The sequence below is a fragment of the Pinus tabuliformis genome, chromosome Q, assembly GCF_031772625.1.
Source record: "Pinus tabuliformis cultivar Carrire ecotype Pingquan chromosome Q, CPIR1, whole genome shotgun sequence".
In the NCBI taxonomy this organism is placed as follows: Eukaryota; Viridiplantae; Streptophyta; class Pinopsida; order Pinales; family Pinaceae; genus Pinus; species Pinus tabuliformis.
The window spans coordinates 955,474,448-955,495,025 of record NC_142296.1 but is presented as its reverse complement, the minus strand read 5'-3'; the positions used below and the strand labels follow the sequence as shown (position 1 = coordinate 955,495,025).

The window sequence follows — 20,578 nt, the reverse complement described above, 5'->3', positions numbered from 1 at the left end:
TAATTTCTTGAGACCTTATATAATATATATCTAGATATCAAAGATATCTCCATGGTTGTGTTCAATTGTCCAAGAGCTTTCTATTGATTACTTCTGTTCTCTAATTTGAGCTCTGTTTAGAGAAGCTCTTGGAAGTAAATTGATGCCTGTTTTCTCCATTTCACTATTTCAAGCATAACTTTCTCATACTGACTTTGTTTTACAAATATAATATCTTGTTGGAAATCTCTCTTCAAGATAATTTATTTAAGCTGCAAGACTCTGTGTATTAAAGGTGCACACAATGTCGTTGGATTTCGCTACCCATAAACGCCATTTTTAGCCTAAAAAATGCCCCACAAGTAAAAAATTCTAAGAAACTACTGAGTTTTTTGCTGCTGTAGCTCCCAAATTTGTCCAGAATGCTTTGCAACTAAGTTGCACGAAACGGGGAAACGGGTACGAGTTTCCGAAACGGGAAGCGATACGAAACGCGACCTCCCCAAATTTTGGAAACGGGGAAACACGAATATCTATATATATATATATATATATATATAGAAAATATTTAAATATATATATATGTGTGTGTGTGTGTGTGCAATCATAAAGCATAAATGATACATTATAATTTATTACACTTAAACATTAAGATTTAATTTACATCACATTTACTCATGAATGATCACATAATGAAAATAAAAATATCGGAATATCCAAAAGCAACCTTTATTAGATATCCAAATCTCAAAATCAGCCTTTATTTATATTAATATATGAGGCTGCAAGTACAATAAAGACTATAAGGCTGCAAGAGAGAGATCCAAATCAGGATTTTCTGCATCCACATCCCATTCTTTAGAAGGACCACTGTTGTATTGGGAGTCTCCTCCTACATAGTCGAACGGCCTTAGTGCTCTTGATTAAATACACGTTTCATACCCTAGTACCCTACATGATTTTGATTATTGGGAGTTTCCCTTGCATAGAGGGCTTGGTTCTCTTGATTAAATAGAAGTTCCATACCCTAGTACATGATAAAATCCAATGGAAACATTGCAACCCCCTCAATCTTGAAATCCTGAAAAACAAATAAGTCTGCTGGATTTTGAGTGAGATCTAAAATTCTACTTTCTCCATATGAAATCCAATGAGGGCGAAACCACTCTCAAACATCCTGAGTCATTTCATGGTAATGTTAAAAATTTAAGTAAAAGGATAAAAATGAAAAATAAAGAAGAATATCACTTTTACTTTAAGAATTTAACATTACCATGAAATGCATGTCAACACTAGGGCAAAAATTCACTTTTATAACTTTAGACACACATCTAGAAAATTAAAAAACAAAAAATTAAAAAAACACAGAATTCAATTGGGAAACGCGGGCTGTACGGCCTGGAAACGCGTTTCCGGCCGTACGGCCACGTTTCCGTTTCAGGAAACGTGGCCGTACGGCCGGAAACGCGTTTCGTTTCGTTTCCCGGGAGGAAACGACCCCTAGGGCCACGTTTCCTGCAACTTAGCTTTGCAACCCTATTTTGTAATATCTTAACTGTCTCTGTGTGCTCTCCCTGACAAATAGAGGAATGGGCTTATATATCTTTAGTTCTCATTGGACACGAACTAAGTTTGCATGCCCTTTCCTAGGTGTTTGGCACCCATACAATGGACACTTCACAATATGCAACTTAGTCTTATGCCATCTTTTTTTGTTTTGTGGGTCCTGTAATCCACCCAAGTGGGTAACCCCTAGGAAATTTTTTGCTCTCTATTTGATTAACTTGCCAACCAACATTTCTATGATGATCCACAAATACCTATGCCTTAGAGTTTTCCAAATATGCTCCGCTTAGTGTTGCTCTTCCATCTAGCATACTTCCTGAAGGAAGGTTAGTCATCTATTGTAAGATACACTAACCATTTCAATAATCATGTGCTTTCATTTAATGTTAAGGGCATTTTAATATGAATCATTGGATGAGCTAGATGATTGACTGCTCTTGATTGTATCCTTGTTCCCACACTTCACTTGAGAGGTTATTCCATTACCCATAGTCTAGTGTCACCTTCCCTGTGGCCTTGCACAAATAGGATACACTGATTGATATAGCATGTGCAAGGTAATCCATACTTATGACTTTCCATCAGTCCCTTGTATCCACCTCCATTCTTTGGGTTGATGGTTATTTGTCATCGGTATTGGCACCCTTCACCCACATCCTTGAGGAAGGGCTTGGAAACTTTTCCCTTCAAAGGCTGATGCAACTAAAGGAAATATAAAAGCATATATAGCCACAATGAAAAAAACTGTGTATGCAAAAGATGACCGAGACAAATAATAGTATGTGGACAAGAGCCTAGCCTGAGCTTTACCTATGCGTTATTGTCCTAATATTGGCATTGCATCTATTAATGTTAAAAAAGAAAAACCTATCATTTAATACATTTTCACCCCTATTTTTAGGGCTGACGTCTAAGGTTAGTTTCCTGTTGTGTGCATTTTTAGCCTCTGAAAACCTAGTGTTGATCTGCCTCTTGTTTACCCCTTCCATAGCCTTGGACCTATTGTTGATAATATCTTTAATAGAAAATTTCAAATTATTGTTGTAAGTTTTGCATGCGGTAACAAGTGCATTCTTCAAAAACCCTAATTTATAACAACAATCCATAAATTGATGGCAGCTAGTGGGAAAGATAACTTGAAAATCTATAGGACTTATCTTGGTTGCCTAGAATTAGCCAATAGTTCTCTTCATTCCACTATCTTTCTCTCTCTCAGCTTGAGCCTTTTTTTATTGAAGACTTTTTGGGGTGTATAAATTGGCAAATTACTTGGAGAGCAATTTGAGTTAGGATTCTAGAGTCATCTATCCTCTAAGTCTTATCGGGGAAGCCTCCCTTGTGCAGATAATATCCAATCACAAACAATAGGGGAGATTCCTAAGGTGATAGTGGTGGATAATCTCGTTGTTTCCCTAAACCTAGAGTGCATAGTGGGGCTTTGCACTAGGTTGCTAGATTCGAATAGGCCCCATGGCCCACAAGTCATTCATTGGCTCTTTTTTGAGGTGATCTACAATTGTTTTGCGATACTGCTCATGAGTACCAAAATGGATACAAGGCCGTAGATCTATTAGATCCACCATCTCAACCTTCCACGTCCTTGATTATGTCATTGTCCACTCATGATGGACCCAACTGACATACCTTGCTACTTGTTAGTTTCACATTCATTGGTGGGGGGGCAATGAAATTGTTTTTAAATACCGCGTAGGGGGGGTCGAAATGAATGTGATTGTACCATGTCACTACTTGTCAAAATCATGGTTGTATTTCAGACCCTCACCCCTACCCTAATTAACTATCATGCACTTTTTTTAGATGGAATGAATAGCTGTTGTCGATCTAATACATAACGTGATCATAAATTTAAAATGGGGTAAGGCTAGAATGAATGCTTTCCATTTTTATTGAGGGCATATGATTAGGTATTAAGGCCTAGAATACATGCCCTGGTCATCCTTGGTGTTTATCTCAAAACCACTGTAATCCAAGAATCTATATGTTGTTTAGGCATTTTATTAAAGGCCAATTCCATATATTGAGAATTGTTTACATTTCCACGAGACCTTATCTTGTTAAGTTGTGAACCCAAAGAATTCCATGGCCTTATCAATATAACCATTCATATATTTTGACAAACACTTCGGAGAAATACTCGACAATTGTCACTCATGCTCTCCATGCAGGCCCAGAGTTGTGGTCTAGGCTCTAATACCACTTTGTAACACTCCCAATCACCCATCAGAGCGTATTACTACCTCTATAACTTGATTTCTAAAATTATTGTGCTTGAATTCTATTCCAGTAACATTCATCATGTGTGTCTAATGCATTCCACTGTGCAATGCTGACATGTATAGGATCACAAATTTATAATTGACACCTTTTGAATTACTATTTATACACAATGTTTAAATTCATAAAATAATAAGAGTGGAAAAACATGTAAACATAGTAATAAAGTTATAAACACTTATCTTATAAATGATGGATTGACTGGTTGTAGACCATAGATGTTCCACTCAGCCATCAATCATGCTATTCATATTCTCTTAGTGGCAAGTCACCCTCGAGTTGGGGCTATGATTCCACCAGGGAGAAAATGCTATGCATGCCACTATGGTCCAAAACTGCTCAAACACCATAACAGGGCAAGATACTTGACTCCAACAGCTTCCAACCAACAGTTTCTCATCCTTTATTAGCTTACAAAATCAGAGGTAGTGCACCCCGTTCTCTTCACTCATAGTCCATTGGGCTATGCCACTACCTTTCTAGGGTTCCCAACTCAAGTCGACAAAACATGGCTTAGTGCCCTATGGCTTCCAGGAGTTCCAATTGCCCCCAAGAGTCTCCAAGTACCTTACCTGGCCTCACATCGGGGAAACCTATCCCCATGCCCAAATCCACCTAGGATTAAGAGGGTAACAAAGTCTTAGGGCCATACCCTTCTTCCTTTACTAGGAAGTTTAGTAATCCACCAAGTTCCCTCTTGGAATCCATGTTCAGAATCCCCAGACAACACTAAACTTCCCCACATTTTTATGCGTGTGCCCTTTTTGACAAATGACATTTCATGAAGTCACATTATGGACTTAAGATAAAAACATGTCACATTATGGACTTAAGATAAAAACATGTCACATTTGACATTTCATTGACCTAGAATTAGACAAGCACTCTAGCCTAAACACATATTCATGGGCATGCAAGCCCCAAATTATTCCCTGGCTCACCAACCTAAACATCATATGTACAATACACACAAGGTTCTTCCTTGGGGTGTTACAGTACATCTAGATGGTATACATCTTAACAAGTTTGAAAGGAGTTAACATAATGGGGAACACGGTTGTTAAATAGGAGAGGTCTGATTCATCGTAGAAGTACGTGTCAAAGGAAGACAACAATACTTGTCAAACATAAGCGTCTTCTAGAATTATATGTCTGACACAAAATGTTTGAACCTCATGGAGCTGACAACCAACAACTTTAAAATTTCGAACTATTACAATGTTAATTGAAATGCTACGATTATAACAAGTAAAATTAATCTTAAATAATGGGACTATTACCGCCCAAACTAGCAGGGGACCTAAAGGGGATACCCAAAGGGGCAAATGCTAGACCAAAGGCAACAAATGGAGACCTAGTCCATTGTCACCTTAGCTAAGGCTCCCTACTATTTACGGACTTTCACCAATGGGAAGAGACTCGGTATATATGGAGTCACAAATGAAGGATAAATCAACAAGTGGATATAGAGTGACCCAAATAATCCCTCTCCAGAAGAGGTTGAAGAATAGAGCTTGCTTGCTTTCTAAGCAAGGTACAATGTTTTCTAGGAGAAGGATGGGAAGATTTGAGGATTAGGTTTAGGGAATATGACTTGTGAAAGAGTCTCCCAATCCCTAAAATCATTATTGAAATTGGTATCCCAAATGGTTCTTGAAGAACTGTCTTTTCAAAGGAATGGGACCACACGGGACCAAGTGGATCCAGCCTAGGTTAGGAGATAAGAGTTTAACAACCAACAATGTTCTTAACCCAGATAAGGAGGGGGAAGGATCAGAGAAAGGATTTTCACTTAAAGGTGTTGAATTAATCCTATGAGGCTTCAAAATTGGAGGAGGCCTTGAGGAGATACCAATGCAGGGGAGACTAGGAGATCAAACTTTTTGGAGGGCTATTTTGTTGGGAAAATGATGCCGTAGGTGACCCAACTTGGCTAGACTTAGGAAAAGGTGAAAACAATTGATTTTGGGTGACCACCTTTGGTAGATCAGTGCCTTAATCTTGGAAGAATGGAGTCTATGATAAATATGAATGAGGACCTTGTTTCTTAGTCAAGGAGGCCTTAAGACTACCTCGCTAACCTTCTAGGGGAAAGGGAAGCAACCTTACAACTTTTATACTTCGACTTGCAAAAGGTGATGGCTTATCAAGATGAATTTGTTGATAGAATTATCCCTAGGAAATTTCATTCAAACTACATGGCCCATGCATTGAGAGATGCTATATTATTATAGAGACAAGATTCCACAATTTAAGCAATAAATGCATGCAACAATTAGCCCTAAAAATAGCAAAAATCCCAATCCAGTGTATATGACAAAGTAAAACAAGAATAACATTAAAAGCATGTACTTTCATGTAATAGAACATATCCAACCATGCACAATTTGACATTAGAGAAGCTCCAAGATAAGATAAACCAAATCCAAACATCAAAATTCATCCATAAAGCTCCAATTCATCCTCCAAGTAAAAGTGCGAAATTCTCAAGAGAGAGAAGATATCCAATCCAAAGTGATGATGAGCAAATGAAATTATCTCACTTGTATTTATACACTAACGAGGAGTTCGAATTTGTCTCCTTGGCCTACATAAGCCCCAAAAATAAAATAATGTGCTAATAATCTAACTTTTGGTGACAAGCTCCCCAAACTAGCTCACAAATGAAATAATAAGCCTCTTAAGAGGTCAGATGATGAATAATACATGTCGTAAGGCCCTCCAAGAGGCCTATTGAGGTCAATAGGTGCCATGATGAAGAATAGGACCCTCAAAAGTGATGGAAAAGGGGTTGGCCCCTTGTTTTCTAGACAATAATCCTGTGGTGCTCCCAGTGGGTGTGGGGGCATAGTGAGTCGAAGATGCCAGTAGATCATTTGCAAGGGCTCAGATTATGGTGTAGGTGATGTCACATCATCCTACAAGTCTTGGGTCAGTTGCCAAGTGTATGGTACATCTATGGGTTGGCTGGGCAAAGGTGAGCCAAGTGCATCTTCCTCGTCCATTGGGTGAATCTCGAGCATCTTTGAACATACTTGGGGATCCATGGAGTACTGTCTACTGTTGTGGAGGCCCATGGCTCTCAACACACCTTACATGTGCCAACGTAGCCCTCTGGAGGATTAAGACCCCGTATAGGAAGACCAAACCCAAGATGGAGACCATATGCAATCCTGCATAAGATCTAATGCGTCCCCTAGCCTTCCCGTACAATAAGTCATTAGAGAAATCGAGTAAATGAGCTTACCAATCATGGACCACAGGCGGGGACTTCATAATGGCTTGCCATTCCCTTATGGGCTTCGGGATGTGCCAATTTCTTCTAAACTCCAAATGGGGTTAACCAAGTATCCTATTAGGTGGTTTCTACTTCTAAAGGGGATAATGTGTTTAAGGTACATCCATCAAAAGGTTGTGGCATGTGACAGATAGGTGAATGAAGTAGGGGATGAGAAGGGGCATCGCTAGGGCACATGCTGGTGTACGAGGGTAGCTAATAGAAAGGAAGCCGACACTTGGGTTTATAATGTGTAAGAGGGAGCAATCGTGGTACATGAGGTGCCTCAACCTTAATTTTTCCACCTTTCTTTATATGCCTTTTTATTTTTATGATTTTCTTTAATTAATTGATTGGGGGTCAAGGGGTAAGAGCATAGTGTATAAGATATAGCAGTGAATACTGCCCTTTTAAGGCAGGGCAGTATATTGCCCACCGGGGGTTGGGACAATCATGGGTTCCTATATGATGAAGTGGGTTCATAGAACCTGTAGGAACTAAGGTGATGGCCATGATGATGGGGTAGAGCTCATGTATTAGCTTTTGCCCACGTGCTAATTGTGTTTGGCCCGACCATCTTTTGCATTTTTTGGTACATTTTCCCATTGAATGTGGCCAAATATGATTTTATCTTTCTTTTTCGCTGCATCAACCTCTGGGCATCATTTCAGCCCTGACCTGAGGTGTGGGCAAGGGGAAGGGTTGAGCCAGCCCTATGTGGACCCAGTGGAGGAATGTGGACCCATGTAGGAGAAATGATGAATGGGGTAATAACGAGCAAAAAGGGGGTAATATATGTGGATAAGGGAGAGGGACCACATAACCAAAATTAGGGTTTCTTGTGAAATACCATCCCTAAATCCAAATGGTCAGTAAAAGATATCCCTTGGGACTAGAATCGAAGGTTAATATCCAAAAGGGGTCTAGGGGACAAGAGCACAAACCTAGCTCATTCTTTTTGCTGAATCCCTCCATTAATCCATGCCCAAAAGTATCCATGATAAGCAAATTACAATATTCAATTACCAAATGACAAGGCATACCTTTAGGTTCGGGAGGCCCACTTTCAAACATACGATCACGGCAGATGGGTGAGGGACTGCATGGCTGACTCAAGTAGCGGAGAAATGGGACAATGAGCTAGCTGGTAGCTGCAAGGGGCTGCTGGCTGAGGACCATCTTGGAGATTTTTATTTTCTCCTAGGGATATCACTCACAAAATGGTGGGTAACAAGGACTTTTTGGACTGATCTCTTGGAGTGATATGAGAAGGATTTGGTTATTAGGGAAGAGGTAATTGATGAAAGAAACTCTGCTTAATGTCCTGTAGTATGCTGTTATGTAGACATGTAGATTGCGGATAGCAAAGAGGTCAAGCTCACTAAGGTTCACTGATGAATTTTGTATTCAGTACTATGTACATTTCATCATGTCATGGAACTGTTGTTTTTATTCTTTTCCATGGTCTTCCACGAGGTCCCGTCTCCCCACTCGAGGGTCGAGTTTCCTAGCTCCTTCGCGCTCCGTGGACTTGGGGTCGACTGGGGGTCGTTTCCCCATGCTACCAAAAAGCAGGGTACTCGCGGAAACTCGGAAGGGGTCCTTTTCTCTAATTTTGGGGTTGAATACTCAAAATGGGGTTGTTTCCTAGGCGAAAGGGGTCGTTTGGGGTTGTTTCCTTGTACAAAAATCAAATTTTTTTATTGAAACAATTTTTTTTTAAATCATAATTTTTACACGCTGGGAGGGTTTAAAGTTTATTTCATTGTGCATTATTCATATCGTTGCAATAAGCTGGAAGAATGCTGCCGGATGTCGCCCATCGAATTGAATGCGCCATCGCCCATTGAATTGAACGCGCCATCCACCATCGAACTGCTGTTGGACTGAACCGCCATGGCCTATCCATCGAACCGCTGCTAAATTGAACCACTGCTGTACCCCGCCATTTTCTTGACGCCCATCAAGCTTCAACTCCACTCGACACCCATCAAGTTTCAACTGTGCCTCACTGCCTCCCGAGTCCAGACGCCCATCGACTGTGTTGCCCCATTGTGCCACGACCCTCAACGCCTCACCCATCGACTGTGGTGCCTCAATGTGCCAAGGGCCGACTCCCATCCACTGTGCCTCGACCCTCACTGCCTTGCCCGATGCCCATCGAGACCAGTGTTGCGAAAATCACGATTTTTTCAGCGAATTTTTTTATTTTCAAAAAAATCGTGAAAATATCAAGGCTCGATGCAAAAAAATCGTGGAGGTCCGAAACAATGCGTTTTTAAAGCGAATTTTGGGTTTTTATTTGTCATTTTTTGCAGACAGTGGGCTTGTTTGAGAGTTGAGGAGGAGAGGAAGACGAATACAAAGGCAAAGGAGGAGAAAAATGAAAGATTTTAGCATCCAAAGCAAGACAAATTCGAGTTTGGACCAAATTTCTTTGATGAAGCGTGGTTTCCAGGTATGGGCACCAAATTTGGCCATTTTTTTGGTTTTTTTTTTCTTGTTTTTGCTTGGGTTTCTATAACCCATTGATTATCAATTATTTTTGAGTGGATTTGATTGTGGTTTTTTTCATTTTTGTTGTATAGGGTAGAGAGGGTTCATTTTGGTCAAAAATGCAAAAACTTGATTGTTAAATTTATTAATTTAATTTTTTCTTGTGCTATATTTTTTTGCATCATTTTTGTTTGGGTTTGAATGTGCATTTTTTCTATTATTGTTGCATTGAGTTGAGGGTTTTTTTTGTTGTTGTCAAAAATTCAATGTGTTATATGTAATTTTTTTTTTCTAACTTGCAATTCTTCTTGTTCCATAAGTTCAACTTCAAAATTCATATTACATTAAAACTCAAGAGTTCAACCAAGTTACAAACATGCCAAAGAAATTGGACCCTCTGTGGGAATTTGATGAACCTGATGGAGGGTTTGATAGAGCAAACTTGTCTTGCAAGTTGTGTGGGCATCATATGAAGTATCACCTTGCACAAATCCCTGGACATGAGGTAGGGCCTTGCACCAGTACAACTCTGGAAATCATCTGAAGAGCCCTCAGATCATTGGAAGAAATAGAGCAAACCAAGCCGTCCAAGTCAGATATGAGGAATCAACTAGTAGGGAATAGAGTGTTAAGAGGTGAATATGAGAGTGGCACTGGTTATACTGCAACATCAATATCTACAACCAACCTTGTAGCTACCTCATCATATTTTGTCCCTAGAACCACGACTAGTTCACACCATCTATCTCTTCAATGCTTAAAAAAAAGGAGAAAGAAGAAGTTGGCAAGTTGTTGGACAAGTTTCTTCTTTGCAGTGATATTTCTTTCAACGTTGCAAGGAATAATCCATTTTTCCAGCCTGTTATTGATGCCATTGCAATTGTTGGCCTAGGTTACAAAGTCCCTTCTTATGATGACTTCAGAGGCTTCATTCATTAAGATGAAAAGGTTGACTGCACCAAAAGATTGGAAAAGTTTAGGGCATCATGGGCACAAACATGATGCACTGTGATGTCAGGTGGTTGGATCGATCAAAAGGGGAGAAACCTTATAAATTTCTTGGTTAATTGTCCCAAGGGGACAATGTTTATGAAATCTGTTGATGTATCTGCACATATCAAATATGCAAAATTATTATTTTATTTGCTAGATGTGTTTATTTTGGAGTTGGGTCCAAAACATATTGTCCAAGTCATAATGGACAATGTTGCAAATTATGTTGCTACTGGCAAGATGCTTATGGAGAGGCATCCTACTTTATTTTGGACACCTTGTGTTGCACATTGCATTGATTTGATGTTGGAGGACATAGGAAAAATTCCTTTTGTCAAAGGTATTGTTGACTCATAAAAAAAACATTACAAAATTTATATATAATCATGCATCTGTGCTTTCATTTGATGAGAAAATTCACCAACAACAAGGAGTTGGTGCGCCTCGCCATTACACGGTTTGCCATCAGTTTCATATCTCTTCAATCCCTCTTGAATTCTATGTGGGATGTGAAGAGAATGTTTCTTTCAGATGAGTGACGTGCTTTGGCATTTAGTTGCAAACCAGAGGGAGAGGCCATACGTAGATTAGTTTCACACCAGGAAAGCTTCTGGGCGGGAGTGCAGGAGGTGTGCAGCATTATTGAATCTTTGGTAAAGGTTCTTCGATTAGTTGATGGTGACAAGCCCGCAACGGGCTACTTGTATGAGGCCATGGACAAGGCCAAATAATCCATTTGGACCTACTATGATGATAAGGGAGATGAGGGGTTTCAGAAACAATTCCTATGGGAAGTGATTGATGAATGATGGAACAACACACTCCATCGTCCCATTCATGCTACAAGGATCTACCTGAACCCCACATTTTCTTACTCCTATGGGTTCTTATTTGATGTTGAGGTCATGGATGGATTCTTCACCTGTGTTTAGAGGATAGTGCCATCTCCAGTAGAACGTGTAGAAATCTCCAAAGAAATGGAGATATACAGGATGGCAGGTGGCACATTTAGCTTTGAAATGGTTGTGGTTGATAGGAAGACTAAAATGTTAGGTTTTTTTTAGTTTGTTTCAAATTTCATCGTCTCTCCAAGTTCATAACTTCATACTTTGCTTCAACTTTCAAATTTCATTTTTTTTCTTATGTTTGTCTTATTTGTAATTTTGTTGTAGATGTATGGTGGAGAAGCTGTGGTGCTAGAGTACCCCATCTGCGAAATCTTGCCATTCGAATCCTCAGCGAAACATGTATCTCCTCAGTATGCGAGCGTAACTGGAGTGTATTTGAAAAAATACACACCAAGAAACGCAACAGGTTAAACTTAAAACTTAAAATATTCCAAATTTCCAATTAATTTTTTGAATTCATTAAATATTTTTTTTTATAATTATTATTTTATGACCTTTGTACAGGTTGGAGTCCCAACGACTTAATGACATGGTCTACGTCTACTACAATCTTCAATTGTGGGTGAGACAACTTGAGAGGACACCTGATATGGATGCCATCTCATTGGATGGGATTGACACCACTGTTGCAAGGAGGGTTGAGGCCGAGAGGCCTCTCATGGAGTCTGCTGGTGATTGGTTAGAGCAGGAGGTAGTGGAAGGGGTAGACGAGGCAGCAGAGGAGGAGGAGGAGGAGCAACAGGAGGAGGAGGTGACACTACTTACCCAAGCTACCCCTGTCACCAATAGAGGACGTGGTCTATCACTTGTAGCTCCTAGTTCTTCAGCTTCTAGAGCACAACAAAGTCCACTATCAACTCCACCGATATCTACATCTAGAGGGAAAGCTATTGCATTTTCTCGCAAGAGGGGTAGAGGAAATCAATAGTATTAGTTATTTGGTTCATTTCATTGTATATGACGTTATGACTCATGATATGAGATACATTATTATATTTTTTTTGTTGATATTTTGATGCTGAATTGGGACTCGGGAGTTAGGACTTACTATTCAGGACATGATTCACTGTTATGTGCGATGTAGCACTAGAAATGATATTACACATCTTATATATAAGTTCTTTTATCATATTGATGTATCAATGTATTTATTTTATGTTTGTAGATGCTTTAGATATTTAAAAAATTGAAAAAAAAAAGAATATTTTTGTATTTGCTATTTTCCCCCCTTGCCGATTTAATCCTGGTTGCGATTTTCGCAACATTGATTTAGATTTGACTGTGCCTCGGCCCTCACTGCCTCGCTCGATGTCCATCGAGGTTCGACTATGCCTCGCCGCCATGAATCGCCGCTTGCTACGCCATCGCCATCGCACCTCTGTCGCCGTGACCACAATAAGTAATGTTGTCACATGTATAATTTTCTTTTTATTTTTTTTTTTATTTTTTTTTATTTTTAAAATTTTTAAAATTTTAAATTTTTTGTGTTCACTGTGTACAATGTTAGTAAGCATGTGCAATTTTTTTTAATTCTTATTTTTATTTATTTATTTATTTTCACATTGTGTATCAATTTGCATATGCCATAAAGCCTAAAGGTTTTATTAAAAATAAAATTTAAATTTAATATTTATAAGTTTTTAATTTTATAGTTTTTTTTTTCAATCAATTCATTGAACTCAAATTTCAAAATTGAATAGTTAAAACAGTAAACCCTTGTTGTAGGTGGCAACCTACAAGTTACAACTCTAAGTCAAAGTTATTCTGGGAACAGTGGGAACGACAACAACAACTACAATGGTAGTGAGTCACATGGTGCATAAGAAGAAATTGAAAGCAATCACAGGAGGGCGGGAAATCAGAATAGGCCTTTGCATGGTGTAGATTCTAAAGGGCCACCAAGAGATCTGGAAAAATTTGCAAAGGAGACATTTAATCTTCCAAAACGCTTCTAATCTATGTAACCTTACTTCTGAAAAAAAATTCCAAAAGTTGGTGGTGGCTCACGTGATTGGGTCTGCAATATTTGTGGGCATCACTTTGTTGGCAGTTATACCAAGGTGAAGCAATATATTTTGGCTATTACAGATAAATGAGTCAATATGTGTCTCCCTTAAAGAACCTGAATCCAGCTCAAAGAGAGCAACTTTGGAGGCTAGAAAGGGGCAGCCAATGGAAAATCACTGTTTTCTAGCAAAAATGTTGATCCATGCACAAATATGCCTCCATCCAGTGATTCATAAAAAAAGACAAAGGGTTCTACTGGTGCATCTCGTTCTTGTGTAATGGGTGCTATAGTGTCTGGGATGTACAATGTTCTAGATCGAGATGACACAAATGATGCATTTGGCAAATTTCTTTTTGCCAATGGAATTCCCTTCCATGTTGTTCGTTCTCTTTATTACAAGGAAATGGTCCAAGAAATTGCAAGAATAGGGCCTTCATATGTACTTCCCAGAGAACATAAGTAAGAACAATAATTTTGGATAGACAAGTGTCCAAAATTAATGTGCAAAAAGAGAGAATGAGACAAACATGGTTGAGGTTGGGTTGCTCTATTGTTATGGATGGATGGACTGACATCTGAAAATGACCACTAATCAACATCATAGTGACATCTGCAGAAGGTCCATTCTTTCTTAAAGCTGTTGACTGTTTTGGAAAGCGCAATGATGCATCTTTCCAATTTGAGCTTCTTTGAGAAGCTATAGAGGATGTTGGGGCTGATAGTGTGGTGCAGGTTGTGACAGATGCAACAATAGTTTGTAGATTAGTTTGGTTATTGATTCAAAGCAGGTATCAATATATTTTTTGGACTCCCTGTTGTTTGCATGCACTCAATAATGCACTGAAGGACATTGGAAAAATTTAGTGGATATCAGACTTGGTGACAGTTGCTAGAGATGTGCAGGTGTTTATCTGCAACCGCTACACCTCCTTGCTCATGTACAAGGCTCACACGAGGAAGGAATTCCTCAAGCCCACCGATGCTAGATATGCTAGCTATTTTCTCTTATTAGAGAGGATGCTAGAGGTACAAGCACATCTACAATCCTTGGTTGCGAGTTCAGAGTGGGGAAGGTGGTCAGAATCAAAGACAGACACAGGGAAGAAGGTCAGGCTTCAGGTGTTGGACAATGATTGGTGGGAAAATTGTTCTTATTTGGTGTCATTCTTGGGCTTTATTGTATAATTCGTTGCACTGATTCAGATACTCATAGTCTTGGAGAAATCTCTCTGACCTTTGATAGCATGTTGGGTCATGTGAAGGCAACCATTCAGCATGGGAATCCCTCATTAAAGTTCTATACATCCTAGATTCGACCCATCATTCAATGTAGGTGGGATCGCATGAACACACCTTTGCACATGGCAGCATATGCATTAAACTTAAAATGGTATGTTGAAAGGCCTAGGAGAGTGCTTCCTATTGATGATCCTGAGGTAAAGAATGGTTTCCTAGATGCAATTGCAAAGATGTACAACGAGGAGGGGGCAAAATTTCGAAGACAGTTTGTTCAATTTGCATCTCTTAGTGGCCCCTTCAACACACGTGGTGCTCACGCAGATTGCATAGATCTAGCCCAAGATGACCCGATTGGTTGGTGGAGGATGCATGGGGATGGTGCTCCAGAGCTCAAACAGCTAGCTATGCGTTTGTTGTTTCAGATTGTTATTTCCTCTGCAGCAGAGAGGAATTGGTCCATATATAGCTTCATCCACTCTATCAAGAGGAACAAGCTTACCTCTAAAAGAGCTGAGAAGTTAGTTGCTGTGCACAGTGCCCTACGTCTTGAGCATAGGAAGACACCTGAATATTTGAAGGGACCAACAACACAATGGGATGTTGATCCAAAGGATGATGCACATGTGGATACGGAAGAGACACTTGATGAGACACAAATGGGTTTGGTTGGTGTGCCACTTAGCATGTTTGACAGAATGCAAGTGATTCTGATCTAGATGGTGACATGGTTGATCCTGATTTATTCATGCAGCAGCTGGATGCAGAGACTAGCGGGACATTACTTTGAGCAATTATGCTCATTCATCATTTGATATGTTCTTATGTTATTAACTTATTTGCTTTTCTGTTTCAGACTTCAGTTTATTTTGAATCTTGATATATGAATCATGATATATTAGACTTGAGTCTTGACTCTATAAATTTTTGACTCTTGATGTATAAGACTTGACTTTTATAATTTTATTTCAATATTCAGTATTCAATGTTCATAGTTGGAAGTTTGGAACATCAATATGGTTTAAACTTTAAAACGTCAAACATTTATTTTCATTGTACATTGTTAGGAGTTACACTGTACAGTTACAAACTTACATGTATGATGTATGATTATACGATATCATGCTTTTTGTTTTAAATTTGTTTCAGTTATATGATTCATTGATTTATCATTTATCCTTCGTGATGTAAGTGTTATATATTATATAATGATAAAGACAATTACATAATAAATATTAAAACTTCAATGATATATATTTTATATTTATAAGTTTTCAAGACCCGACATCTCCCCACGTTTCCTAAAAATTGGTGAGGAGCTTTTGCATAGGCCACTCCTGCGTATGCTCGCTCCCTCGCCCCCTCGTCCCGGAAACTTGGTGGAACATTGCTTTTCTGTGAACATTCTTGAAACTCTGCCAGGGATGTTTCTTTGTACTTTACAGGGCATGCAAACATTAAAAAAAACAAATAACTTGTTTGAAACCAGGAAACAGGAGTGTTAGACCATGTTAGTATCAGAGACCAGATCATTAAGCAATTGAGGATTTGAAGCTGTAGTATATTGTTTTTTATGATATAGTTGATAATATGGTTTATGTACTTGTATTCATGTCCTGAAGTTAATAGTTTCAACTTTCAACTAATGCAGTGGTCAGCTGAAGAGCCTAGGAAAGCAAATATTTGATTGACATCAACACACTGCCATTATTTTGGATTCATGAAAAGTTAAATTTTCAATATTCTAAAACCAAAAGCTGTATAAAAATTGACTTGATCTCGTATGATTAGAGATAGTTTCTTTCTGAGAATGGACTGAATATTTGTATTTCTAGGAAATGTTTTTATAATGTCAGTGTTATTTCTTGTAATATTTTACAAACATCACTGGGTTTTAGTACAATTTTCTCCTGACTCCTGATGGATTGTTGACATTTGTTCATTTTGTTTTTCAGTACAGGAGGGAACTGAACCAATTTTTAAAGACACCTTTAGGCAGAAGTGTTGCTGTAAGCCAAATCTACACCTTTGTACCATGTCTTTATTTGAACTAATAATAGACATTCAAATGCTTCTGCTTGAGTTAATTTCTTAGAATAAATTATCTTGCCTTATGTTACATCCTTTTAGGTGCTATGGCAGAGGATTTTGCTTTTGCTTTTACTCTCATATTATGCTTGTTGGTGTTCTTTCACTGCTGTCTCATTTTGGTTTTGGTTAAAAAAAGAAGGGCTATGAAGAGGTGCATGCAATTGAATTAACATGGTGACTGGTCTTGTGTCTCAGCTTTGTGTTTGCAATATAAGGATTATTTATTGTAAGCTAGTTAATTTAATATTTACAAAGATTAGTCAAGTTACTAAATATGTGGCAATAAGAGTGGAATTTTCAGGCCTACTGCTTTGGACGTTACAAATAGCACGACCCTATGTCATGGGCATGATTGTGACAAATCCTTGTATTTTGTCATTCTTTTTTGTCAAATCCACGTATTGCATCATCCTTTTGTCATCTTCATGTCTGTCTATTTATGAATGTTGACTAGGTTGCGTGTTCTGTTCTTAAACATTGATTCAAATCATAGCTTTCGGTATTGAGGCGGGACTTGTGCTTACTGTCAAATTGCTTTGGCAGATTCTGTAACCATCAGTATACTATGGCAGTCCCCTTTTGATTTTGTGAGATTGGGCAGTATTTTATTAGATAAAGTACATAAAATATAGGAAAAGAGAGGTCCCAACTCCTAGCATTATTTGATTGTTTCCAGTGCATCATCCTGCATATCACCACAATTCTGCTTTCACTTTTGCCATTGGTATTATTGTCCCATAAATTTCTGTTGGTGTGCATTCACATGAATATATCTGTATTATATAATATATACACAACAAACATATATATATACAGCATCCTTTATATCACCATAATTCTGCTTTCACTTTTGCCATTTGTATTATTGTCCCATAAATTTATGTTGGTGTGCATTCACATGAATATCTCTGTATTATATATACAACAAACATATGCAATATATTTATGTATATATATATGTATGTAGAAAGATGTAGTCTAACGAGGTGACTTTTTGGCCTGTTTGCTGGAATCCTGTGACATGATTATTCGTGAGATTGCAATGTTCCATCGTTTGAATTGGGCCCAAAAAGTTGCCTCATTAGACTACTGCACATATAAATAATGAATACATGTACTTTGATATTTGCTAATGAGATTTCTGCATGACAATTTTGTCAAAGTTAAGGCCATGTTTGTTGAAGGTGGAATTATCCCTTTTCTCATATAATGCTCATGTACATATTATTACCAACTTAAAAGCTAAAGGAAGTGTTTTCACAAAAAAACAAAGGTAAAATTTGTAAATACGTTAAAATCAGAAATTTAGATCATATACAAAAACACATGCACAGACTAGTCATCTGATCTATTTTTCTCGTTTGATGTCTATCACTTGTAAAGTTTTTCTGGAAAAGATTCCAGTTGGAGGGAAATCTTTGTAAATGCCTACAAAGGCTGTATTCTACTCTTACATGATTTTTGATGTGTTTCAGACGTTGGTGTTCCTTTGGTTTGCCCTCTCTGGGTGGCTATTTAGGATAATAATCTTTGGAACATGGGTGTTACCCTTTGCAGCACCTTTTCTAATTGGGGCAGTTGCACGAAACACAGTAATAGAGGTATGCTGATTTGTAAATCATTTTCTTCCAACCATCTTATGTTTTATATGATGTACACATGGTTGCAACTTTTTGTTTATTCTGGTAAATACTTCTATTTTTTGTGGTTTTTATTAAACCATAGAAAACAAGATGTTCGTAGTGAATACTAAATAGATCTGCTTTGAGTATTACACTTTTCCTTCTGCCTGCCTATTTTTTAATTGTTTATTTAATTTTTCGGAAGATGGGTGTGTGTGTGGTGGTGGGACCAAGGTATGCCAGAATCTCTGGATGGAGGAGGCTCTGCCAACACAGTGACCCATTGAGTTCGACCTATATGCCATTGTATGGAAAGATAATAGTTAGGAGCTTGCTGAGTGACCCTTCTCTGTAGAACAAACACACACACACAAGAATTAAATTAATAGCATCGAGCTTAGTGGATTTTCCTATCTCCTTTAAGAATTTACTCTTCTAGTGAGAATGTAGGTGGTAATAGTGAAGTATTCTAATGAAGGTTTTTCTATTTTACATCATGGGTATACTAACATTTACTAATAGTTTTTTACATTTTCTGTTTCCTTTGGCCCTTAAAAAAAAGATTCACTAGTATAATATAAATATTGGTCTTTCTTGGATGACAGGGAGCTTGTCCAGCTTGTAAAAGACGTTTTATAGGAAATCGGAATCAGATTATACAGTGCGTGAATTGTAGGGCTATAGTTTGGCAACCGCGTGAAGACTTTTCGAAGGACAGTTCAAATCCTGACATTATTGATATAGACATTGAGGAAAAATGAAGGATCAAATGCAATTTCGTCAACTTCTCTATGAAAGAAATGTTTGGTGTTAAGTGAATGATAATCATTCACTCTACATTTGTACTTACATGTAAGTGATTCCCTCACTATATATCTATACAAGTTTCTCAGGGAAATCCTCTTGAGAGAGTCTTATTTCGGAACAATTCACTGTGCCATGTCCTTCACAAATAAAAGTCTTATCGAGAATTGGTTGCTTAGCTATACTAGTTTTATTTAGAGGAAATCAAGATCTCTAAAAAATTTAAGATTTTCTGGTCATTCACAGATTTTGGCTGTTGTCATAGCCATATATATTGTATGAGTCTATGAGAACACACTTGCAAATGTCAGGTATTGTTGAGAGTCATTTTGAAGGGCGCCAGTACCTGTCAACTATAGGGCCTTTGCTTTCTTCCATCTCATTGCGCAAATTTCCTTCCATGTAGTAGTTGTATTACAAATTTAGAAGATTGTTTTAATTATTAGATCAACACCAAGTTTTACATAATGTGCACCTTATATCCCGTGTCTGGCTGTACAAAAAGGACGCTCATCTTTTGGCTTTTTTCATAGCCATATATATTGTATGAGGACAACTTGCAAATTTCAGGTACTGTTCAGAATCTTTTTGAAGAGTGCCCGTACCTGTAAACTGGAGGGCCTTTACTTTCTTCCATCTCATTCATTGAGCCCTTTCCTTTCATGCAGAAGTTGTATTTCAAAATTTAGAAGATTGTTCTAATTATAAAATCAATAGCAAGTTTCACAGATTGTGCACCTTATATCTCGATGTCTGGCTGCACAAAATGGTGCTTATCTCGTAAAATACTTTGGATGGTCTACACAAGTGATAACTGTACGTACGGTTCCCATTACATTAGCTGCTTGGTAATCCCAAGTGAAAACTCAATTTGTGGCTTTGTAGCTTTGTTTCACGCCCATATTATGGCTGGATGTGTTGAAGTATCTTTGTAGCATTGGTGGAAGTGGATGCTATTTTCTTTGTGCGTTTTTACAGTTTGGATCATTTTTCATGCAAAAAAGTTTGCATGTTTTCAAATATTTTTCTATCATTTAAGTAATATCCAACCTCCATACTTCATTAAGAACCTTAACACTTGAACGGGTGGCACATTTTCAACCCTTGTAGTCAGTGTTGATATTTATTGACAAATTGCACTAGATAATTTGGAGTTAAGAATGACCTTTTGTGAGTGGCCAAAATACCGATAACAATTGATGGGCACCTTGCTTATGAACCCCCCTGAATAAAGAGCTATGTTGCGTCATGCCATGGAATGCCCACAAACATATGGACTATTCGTTCTATAGAGTAGGAAGCC

General features: G+C 38.1%; 2 protein-coding genes across 2 annotated transcripts in view; both read left to right on the top strand.

The window, feature by feature from the left end:
• Nucleotides 1-20,012, top strand: part of LOC149222653 (replicase polyprotein 1ab protein) — a 60,083-nt gene extending 40,071 nt beyond the window's left edge. Inside the window, exons 2-4 of the mRNA XM_089385541.1 lie at nucleotides 16,714-16,767; nucleotides 18,325-18,450; nucleotides 19,077-20,012. Of these exons, the coding sequence (XP_089241667.1) occupies nucleotides 16,714-16,767; nucleotides 18,325-18,450; nucleotides 19,077-19,232 (336 nt within the window). The 3' untranslated portion in view covers nucleotides 19,233-20,012. The remainder of the gene's footprint in view (nucleotides 1-16,713; nucleotides 16,768-18,324; nucleotides 18,451-19,076) is intronic.
• LOC149222654 (uncharacterized) lies at nucleotides 11,777-12,552 on the top strand. The gene is made up of 2 exons (XM_089383127.1): nucleotides 11,777-11,920; nucleotides 12,019-12,552. Exon 2 carries the CDS (start codon nucleotides 12,044-12,046, stop codon nucleotides 12,440-12,442), a length of 399 nt encoding a protein of 132 aa, XP_089239253.1. The 5' UTR covers nucleotides 11,777-11,920; nucleotides 12,019-12,043; the 3' UTR covers nucleotides 12,443-12,552.
• Nucleotides 20,013-20,578: the final 566 nt, after the last annotated feature.